The sequence below is a fragment of the Electrophorus electricus genome, chromosome 4 (assembly GCF_013358815.1).
Source record: "Electrophorus electricus isolate fEleEle1 chromosome 4, fEleEle1.pri, whole genome shotgun sequence".
In the NCBI taxonomy this organism is placed as follows: domain Eukaryota; kingdom Metazoa; phylum Chordata; class Actinopteri; order Gymnotiformes; family Gymnotidae; genus Electrophorus; species Electrophorus electricus.
The window spans coordinates 23101566-23111565 of NC_049538.1; the positions used below are offsets into that span (position 1 = coordinate 23101566).

The window sequence follows — 10000 nt, forward strand, 5'->3', positions numbered from 1 at the left end:
TCTGGTTATATTTTAAATAAAGGGACTGAGAAATAATTATATATGATCATTATACCTTTTCTAAAGGTATAATACAACTAATCTAATGGTGGCCTAAGACTTTCAGATCCTTCACATTTCAGAACACCACTCACATCCTCTTAGAATAGAGAATCAAGAAGCCACCTACTGAGTACAGTCATACTCAACCCTGCCTGACTGCAGCCGCCCACCAGGGGAAGAAGTGCAGATGCTTTAATATCCCTAATCTAGGCCAGCTAGAGGTGACGTGAGCGGGGATTAGCAGAAGAAATCTCTCTCTCTCTCTCTCTCTCTCTCTCTCTCTCTCTCTCTCTCTCTCTCTCTCTCTCTACTGCTTAGATGACTAATAAGTGTTGGATTTGAGTGCATTGTGGTTTGTGTCAAAGGCGAACACAAGCTGCCAGCTAGCCCATCAAGTCCAGATAACCATCCCATTGTGCAAATGCTTGGGCTTGATTATGTCAGGTTAACTGTGAAAAATCACCAGTCTTGAAGCTTTTCTGCATAGTCAAGGCTTAGAAAGCAAAACTAGACTCCAGGTATTAAGGCAGTGTTTTTGGGATTGTTTTGGTTTGTTTGTTTGTATTCATCTTTTAGTTAGGCACCTGTAATTTCATGTGGTATGTGTGATTTTAATTTTAGCTCGGCTTCATAATAAACATTGAACTACTGTAATTCTCTCCGTTTTTTTAAAGAGAGTAGAAGAGACCAAGAGTGGCATAATGGCTTTAGTGCTCTGCTAACAAGCGCTCTTTGTTACACTAACACAAAATGGGCTATAACGTCACATACATACACTCAGGCATGCAGGGATCCTCGAAGTACAATCTTTCTCGCTGCTTGGGGGTATTTTCCTTTGACTTGTGTGTGTGTGTCTGTATGTGTTTGTGTGTGTGTGTGTGTGTGTGTGTGTGTGGGTGGGTGTGTGCAGTATCTGTGGAAAGTGGCTATGGGCTATGGGATTTATAGCTAATCTGAACAGCAGACAGCAAAACATCAGATATTCCATTTGAATAGAGTATGGGCAGTGTACTCAGTGTCTCTCACTCTCTAACACACAAACACACACATTACTCTTCTCTTATAAAGTGTATAAAAAAAAAACCCTGCCATTCTTTCATATACAAGCATCATTGTGTGTGGTCAAATGAGTTGCTCTGTGTGTGACAGTGCTCATATTAATCCATTGACCTGGATTGGGTCTGGCAGGAGAGGCACAGCTGACGTATTTAGAACACTCTACCCACAAGCTATTCGACAGCTACTTACAGACACAGAGAGGGAGAGAGAGAAAGAGAAAGAGAGAGAGAGAGAGCGAGAGCGAGAGAGAGAGAGAGAGAGAGAGAGAGCAGATCCTCCCTCCCTTTTGCACACTCAAAGCTTACACTCATAAAGACAGCAAACACACACCTCGCAAGCAAGCACTGGGGTTGCCAGAGAATGGGCTGAGTGAATCAGAGCAAAAAGAGAGAAAGAGAGACAGAAAGAGAGAAATAAAACAATAGAGATCAGAGGCAGTGCCGACTCTGAGAGGCGCGGATAGAAGCAACACAGGAGAGTCGGCGTGGAAAAGCAGGGAGCGGTGGAGACGGAGCGAGGGAAAGAGCGAGCGTGTGTGTCTAAGCTGGGAGAACAGACACACACCGCTCACCCTGCTCGAGCTACTCCCAAACACACACGCAGCCCTACGCAGAGCATGGTGGTCCAGGCAGCCGGAACCCCGGGCAGGACCCGCAGGCTTCTGCTCAAACTGCCCGGAGCTACTCTCAGGAGGAACAGTGAAGAGCGGGTAGGCGTGTGTGTGTGTGTGTGTGTGTGTGTGTGTGTAACTCCGCACAGTGTGAATGAGCTCAAGATGGTTCAATGTGCACATCATTATGTGTGTATGCATGAGTGTGTTAAAGCACGTCTGTTCTGCTAAAGGTAGTAACTGTGAATGGTAATAGCCATGGAGTTATTCACATGCAGAGCTCTCGGTGCTGAATTCGTCCCAATTTATATCACTGATTTAGCTTTTCATAATCAAGATTCTCTCTGAGCGGAATTTTAGGAACGACCCAGACATGGAGGTTATTAGGCAGGAGAGTTTGCTACCTGCTGAGTTATGTAAACTTCTGTCTTGAATGCTTATGAACCACACACACATGCTCATTGACTGGCCTTGCTTGGAGCTGCTGCAGGCCTTTTGTATCTTCCTTTGTTATCTCAGTTACTTCAAAGGAGACATTTTAAGGGATTGAGGAAATTTTCATCTTAAAGCAACATTAAGACACAGTGCCAGTGCCAAGAACACAGAGTAAATGGCCATTAAACCATTAAACAAGCAAGCATTAATGTAGTGATATAATGTACTACATGCAATCTGTAAACTGGTGACTGGGTTTAAATATGCCCATGTACTTCACAATCACCACTGCAATATGTTGCTGTTCTTTGTTAGTGTGATTAAGTGAAGTCCCTTGTCCCATACACTTTGACAACAAGATGACAGTTTGAATATTTTACAGTAATGCATAACAGAGCACCCCTTTGCCTACCTCTCTTCCTCTACGTCTCTCTCCCTCTCTCTCTCTCTCTCCCTCTCTCTCTCTCCCTCTGTCTCTCTCTCTCTCTCCCCCTCTCTCTCTCTCCCTCTCTCTCTCTCTCTCTCTCTCTCTCTCTCTCTCTCTCTGAGGCAGATGTATGTAATTACAGCCGTATGAATTATTGATCAGAAGATTTCCTCATGCACATGATCACTACTACTCCCCTGCTGCATTCTCTTCTTCTTTGTCCCGCTCTCTCTCCCTTTCTCTGCCTGGTGCTTTAGGCTAAGTGCCCTGATTTGTATCGTAGCCTACTGCACTACCAGCATGCACAAACACAGACATTGACTGAGCATCTGAAAGCCCGCTGGCTTTGCAGAAGCCTGATGACTGATCTCTGTAGACTGATCTGATGGTGGACAGTCCCTTCTGACTGTTCCTCTTTCCATGATGTGCAAGTTCCACCTAGGCTTGGGTGATCCTATGACTGGATCGTGTAGCTGTCCGGTCCTCTGTAGTCTCCCTGTAGGAGAGCACTTGTGAGTTTCAGGCTCAATCACTATGCCAGTATGACTAGGTCAGGTGTGTGTACGTGCATATGTGTGTGTGTGTGTGTGTGTGTGTGTGCGCGTGTGTGTGCGTGTGTGTGTGTATGAATGTCTGTGTGTGGCCTCTTCTGATAGCAAATTACATTAAGGGCAGATTTAGTGTGATCTTTTCTGAACACTCAGCATCGGGCCCCGTGACCCATTGCTCTATGGCAGGGTCTATCAGGCTAATTGGGTGCGTGCCATTAGCGCAGAGCCTGGTGGCGGCGTGATGCAGGAGGCCCGTGTGAAGAGGAAGCTCGCCGCACTCTGCTGGCCGAGCTGGAGGAAGCTGGAGCAGGGCTCCTGAGGACCATCACGCCTCCCCACAGTGCACAGAGGGGTCAGTAAAGAAAGAAACTCAGTCTTAAAGACTTGAGCTCAGGAGCAGAGGAAAGCTGTGAGAAACCTCATTATCCAGTTTGCTGCTGCTAACATAAACTCGGTTCTTATGAATGTGTTACTGGCAATAATGATCATTCTCCTACCATGTATACTACTAGTGTTATTATATTCCCATACTACTGTTAATACCCCTACAACTGCTTCTCCTATCATTAGGACTTGTACTATTATCAGTACTATTAATACTACTGTACCAACAACAATTAATTCTACTATGATTCCCTATAGTAGTGTCACTGCTAGTGAATGCCTGTGACCTGTAAATCAACTTCCCTGTCTCTTACGCCTCAGCTGTCTGGTATTTGGACATCCGTACTACAGATTACCCCATAGGACCTGGACTGCACCCAGGTTACGCATGCTGCCAGTCTCTTCCCTTATCCCATACGAGCTATGAGCAGTAGTATCAGCAGACTGGCTGAGGCTGGGGGGGGGTTCAGACTGGTCCATAAGCGCCTGGGGCCGCATTAGGCTAAAATCACTCAGTCTGATGAGCACAGTCGTGCGCAACCGCCTCCCTCAGAGGACGTGCTCTGAGCTCCCTGCTCCAGCCATGGCCGTGGCTGCCATGGTGAGCTCTGTCTCCACACTAGGGGAGTTCTCGTTCCACAGTCTCTCTTCACGCTACAATGAATCATGGGATGAGTGTTAAATGAGCGCTTAGCTGGCCGTTCTGGGGCTAGCCGTCCTGCGTGGCCCGCTCGACTCTGGAATGCGCTGAGCGGGTCAAAGCGGCTCCACGGGCTGCGTGATTGGTCCCTTTGAAGCCCTGCAGTAATTTCAGGCTTTCCTCTGAAGCTGTGAGATGAGCTACGGGGAGAAGCAGCCAACGGCAAGACATCATTATCGTCATCAACAGACAAAGAGATTGTAATCAAATGAGCACGGCTTGTTATGCCTGATTACCAACCCCACCCCCCAAAACACACACACACACACACACACACCTCATGCCATCCCCATCTCATACCCACCCACCCACCCCCATGTTTTTTCATCCCCCAATTGCTCTTTTACTTTGTCTTCCTCCAGCTCTCAATTTCTTTCTTTATGGAAGATGGATTAGCCTCGGCTATGTTCTGTGCAGTCCCGTTCAGTCTATGGCTACTAGCTTTTATCAGCGCATGCTCTTATGGTCACCTGCCTCAACTGTTCGTTTCAAAAAGAAACAGCAGGATGGAATGCGCATGGACACACACATACACACGCGCACGAGCTGGCACACATTTATACAGCAGGCTTTTGTTTTGTGCCGGAGGGTTATGTTTGATAAGACATCGTATACCACAAAATTGTTTAAATTCATCGTGAACTGTAGCCAGCGTGCAAAGTTGAGTTTGCATCAGTCTGTTTAAATCCGAACAGATTGTGGTGGCTATTTTGTGGCAGTCTGCCCGTATGACAGAGATGTGTTCTGCTTTATTAAACAGAAACAGAAGGTCCGCTCCCCTCTCTTCCTCTGTCTCTCATTTTCTCAGCATTTCTGCCCATGACGAGTTTATATTGTTCTTCACTCACCCAATTTATCTAGCGTCCCATTCACTCACTCGGCAAGATTTATTTAGATTTTTTTTTCACCGTAACTGTGACAATTCTATCCATCTCTCCTTCAGTGCTTGTCTCCTTTCCCCACCTCCCGCTCTCTCATTCTCTCCATGTCTTCCCTCAGAGCTGCCGAGGCTGCCTCGATCTGTGGCGGGACACACCGCACCTGCTCTCCCACTGTCCCGCTAGCCCTCTGATTGCTTAGCCAGAACAGGCGCAGGTGCCACAGCTTCGGCGGGACGGTCTTCCTTCCGCGGGCCTCCGTGCCTGTGGGACTGCCGGCGCGCTCCTTGGAGACTCATTGTTGCTAGGTGGCTTGAAAAGAGAGGGAGAGAGGTTTCAGTAGTGGTGGGGGCGGGGGTGGACCTGGCCTCTGTGCTCAACTCTCAGCTGCTTGGCTAAAGCAGAATGCTAATTGATGCTCATTACATTTAACCATCCTGTCACGTCCCATCGGGAGGCTGGTCAGCTGTGATCGGGACAATATGGCGATTTATTCATGGCGAGAACGCAATAGATCAGTCGTTGTTCTAACTGCCCTGTTTTCTGCTGTGACAACCTAACTCATGTTTGCCAGGTTCATAGTAGATACTATGAAAAAGATTTTTTTTCAGCGAGCTCTTTTAACAATAGGTGTGTACTGCACATTCTGGGATATAAAGCAGACAAAATAACACTCATTTATCAAGCCGTAAAACCTAGACACACCCGCCATCAACATTTTTTCTAGCTTTGATCATGAGTTCCCTCACTTTAGGCGTCCCTTCTGGTTTAGTGGTGTGAGCTTTCAGAGGGAACAGGGGCTGAATTATTTTTCACACAATAACAGCATACTGATAGGTTTATGCCTAAAGAGGGTCTCAGGGAGCCAGCAGGGGGCGCTCATTTTGGTCCTGCAGATCCTGGAATCCCATTGATGAGGGCACAGAACTATATTCAATGCATTCAAGTGCTATTCAGTGAATGAGCTATAAAATAAAATAAACATGTTTATAATTAAAAGTCAGAATATATATCTCAGATAGTAGAGAAATCATGATAACCCTGGTGATGATAATCAATGTTTCCAAAAGATGCTGATTGCTGCTGAATTCATTAGAGGTTTAATGTAAAAACAGCTCTGCCAGTCATTTGGAGACAAATAAGGCTTGATGCTTGATGCAGGTCATTAATCAGTACAATGCTCAGACTTGTGCTCTTTAAAAATGAACCCCACCCCCTCTCTTTCTTACAGGCACAAACACAGGAACAAACACACACCCACACCAACACACACACACACACACACACACACACACACACACACACACACACACATATGTTCAGACTACAGGAGAATGTGAACTTGGGCGTCTCTTTTTTAGCTATAAGCTCCTGCTGAACTGGGCGTGAACTGGTTTGAATTAGATCTCATGTTGTGTTCCCAGAAATACCAGCACAGAGTGAGGGGTGCTGAAGTGGTCAGAGTGTTCCCTCCCAAAACAGGATGCATCACCCCCAAACACCCCGAGAATGTTCCTAAGACACAGACATGAACATACAGGGCTTTGTGTAGGGAGATAAGAAAAGAGAATGGATCATTTCACACACACTGGAACAGACCAGTAACACACACACACACACACACACACACACACACACACACACACACACACACACACACTGACTCATCTTGGTGTTTCAATAGTCTATTCATGGTACTGTGCGGGTGTGGGGTGGGTGGGTGTTTTGAGTTGGAGAGAGAGTAGATGTGTGTATGTGTGTGTCCAGGAGTATTTTGGGTGCCTGTATATGAGAGACATTAAAATGCCAAACGTGTATTGGGGATATTAAAATGCCAAACATCTCACAGTCCCTTATTTTATCATAAAGGTATGCCTGTGGGTCTTTGTGTGTGTGTGTGTGTGTGTGTGTGTGTGTGTGTGTGTGTGTGTGTGTGTGTGTGTGTGTGTGTGTGTGTGTGTAAGAGAGAGAGAGAGAGAGAGAGAGTGCGTGTGTGTGTGTGTGTGTCCCTGCTTGTTTGTGTGTGTGTGTGTGTGTGTGTGTGTGTGTGTGTACGTATGTCCTCCACACTCCTGTGGGTTTTGTGCTTTTATACCATAATCCTCATAAATATTTATGTTCCTGGAGGAAATCAGGAGCAGTAGCTGAATAGCCTATACGCACAGTGAAGTAGGTCAGTGGACACACACACACACACACACACACTAATGCACACACAAACACACACACACCCACACATGCACACACACACACACACACACACACACACACACACGTAAACACCAACAGGTTTTTGAGCAAATAGATGCTTGCTACAACAGTCTCTACTATGATGTCTCAATTTGACGATGATGGTTATGTGTGCGTTTTCCTCTAACAAACATGTGACTTCTAACTTTCAGTCCCTTCTGCACTGTAATGTGGCTAGGTTGGTGGAAGTCTCTGGAAGCATTTGGAAGCATGTGGGCATGTCAGTGGGATGAGTTTGGTTAATACTGTATGTGTGTGCTTGTGTGTATAAGTGTGGAAAGTCTGTGAATACTAAGACATTTCCCAGGGTCCATTAGTACAGTCTGCACACACACATACAAACCTGGGAAGGGTTCCACAGTTTCCAAATATTTGAACTTTACCCCCCCCCCCCGCACCACCACACACACACACACACACACACACACACACACACACACACACACACACACACACACACACACACAAGAGGGAGAGAGAGAATTTACATTTCTAGAAAATGGTGAGGGAGAACTGTTTCCCATCGGAAGTAAGAAATTTGCAGAGGGGAGCTGAGGAATTGGGGATATTCCATTGTAGATCGTCTGTCAGGACAATGCTGCAACCAAGGGCCAAGGTATGTGTGATGTCATCATGTTTTGGCTATATCACTATTGTTTTAGATGTAAACTGGGTGAAAAGTCAGCTTGCAGTTTGCATTTTTCTCTTTTTTTTAACTTAGTTTACGTTATATATGAAAAAGACTTCACACTTCTGTCATGAAATGACAGCACTTGGGATGGTAAACAGTAAGCACCTAATCTGCTTTTAAAGACTGTTCTCAGACCTGCTGTGCTCACATGTCCCTTCTCTCTTTCTCCTCACTGACCCCTCTCTCCTTCCCTCTCTCTCTCTCTCTCTCTCTCTCTCTCTCTCTCTCTCTCCCCTGCATGGCCTGCCTACACGAACACATTTCCCCGCTAATGCACTGTACTGCTCTGATGTTGGTGACGCCGGGTCTCACTAGGACAGTCTAGGTGTTGCGGGCGCCGGTGAGAGTTCTGTGGTGGGCCCTGGAGACTCCTTGCTCCTGAGCATAGTGGCTTCCATTAGCTCTCAGCTGGAGAGACAGACATGGGTCCAGCTCTGTCCCTGTGCTGTCAGTCAAAGTATATGAGTGTCAGACAGGGATTGGCCATCTGTGCAGTTGTGTGTCCTATAATTTGTGCCACAGCCATCTGCAGTTCTCTTAACGATAAAAGAGGTTGATCAAAATAGGTTGGTTCTCTGCGTGACTGACAGTGATTCTAGGTACCATTCGGGAATCCCGATCACTTTTAATGGCTTGAGCTTTTCAGGATATTTGGCATCCTCGAGTGAGAGATGTGAGTGGGGATAAAGCTGGTAATTATTACTTCTTCACCACGTTTTCAGTGAATGGGAGGTTACAGCCTGTGTCTCCTCCAGCAGAGCGTTACATCATGCTGCAGCTGCCCCCAAAAGAGTGCAATTCTAAGACTGACAGGCAAGATGCAAGGTCACATGACCAAATGTGATGCTTTTGTACAGTTAGAGAAAAAACTATTTTTTTGCTCAGCTGCTGAAGGACCACTCATTACCAACTCCTCTTTGTGAGGGTTTGCTTTCTTAGACTGTGCTTCCTTGACGATGCTGACTGTGTATTCAGGTGTGTCTCACTCCAGAAATAAGATCCAAGCCATCCAAGATCTTGTCCTGAGTGAGCTTGATGTAATATGCCGGTTGTGGTTTAGTATCATTATATAGCGCCACGGCATCGATATGCACTATGGATCTCTCGCTTTTAGCTCTCATTAGGAATCTCAGAAGCGCTTTTAATTATGGTGCAGAGAGGCACTGGCGATGGCCCCCTTCATGGCTCATTGACTGAAGCTTTCGGTTGGGTTGCAGATAAAGAAAATGTAAAGACCATGGAAATGGATGGGGAGGAGCTGGCTTGTGCACAGTGCACATGCATGGGGGGAAATTAGGTCCCTGCCCTCAACAGAACGCGCTGTAGACTGTATGAAGTGAGTTATGTAGCCAGAGGATAGGCAGCCGCATGCCATGTAATTCTATTCAAATAAACAGCATGTTTGAACAGGATGTCACATTGTATATGTGTACCATTGAGACTGGCGCTCTGATTCCACTCCTATGTTAAACACCTAGTGACACCTTAATGGAAAATTATCCTGAAGGTCATATCTGTAGAAATGCCTCGATCCACATCGACTAAATCACTGATCACAGTTTGGTGCGTGTCTGTGTGTATATGTGCGCGTGATTGTTTGGTTAGGTTTTGAAATGTCATGGACATATATAGTATTTCTGCCAGTGAAATCATGGTCCCTTTTTTGGAGAAATCAGCATCCAAATGTCATTCCATCAGCACTGATGGGAAAACAGTGTCTTCAGTTCCTACAGGCTCTTGTGTCTGCTGCCCTGCTGCAGGGAAAGAGGAGCCACTGATAGTGCGGATCTCATGACTGACCGGGCACCGAGTGTAAGCCGAATCCACCCCCTGGGGTGCAGGAGATGGGGGAGGGCTCGTCTCTGGTTGTCGTATTTAGCTACGATCCCCTGATCGCTGTGTTGAGGGACTGTCGCTTTAAAACTAACAATCGGTGGGGAGCAGAGTTAGACTTTCAATGTGGGAATGTTTGT

The 10000-nt window shown here is 46.3% G+C and overlaps 1 protein-coding gene across 9 annotated transcripts in view; it reads left to right on the forward strand.

Annotated features, from left to right (window-relative positions):
• The window catches only part of frmd4a (FERM domain containing 4A), a 96050-nt gene that overhangs the window by 40614 nt on the left and 45436 nt on the right, over window positions 1-10000 (forward strand). For 2 of the 9 annotated variants that reach the window (XM_035525510.1, XM_035525511.1), the window contains exon 1: window positions 1380-1810. The exons of 5 other annotated variants lie outside the window; for them this stretch is intronic. In XM_035525510.1, coding sequence (XP_035381403.1) covers window positions 1718-1810 — 93 coding nt within the window. In that variant the 5' untranslated portion in view covers window positions 1380-1717. Of the gene's footprint in view, window positions 1-1379; window positions 1811-10000 lie in introns of those variants that run through there. 2 more of the 9 variants (XM_035525507.1, XM_035525508.1) reach the window with 1 other exon arrangement.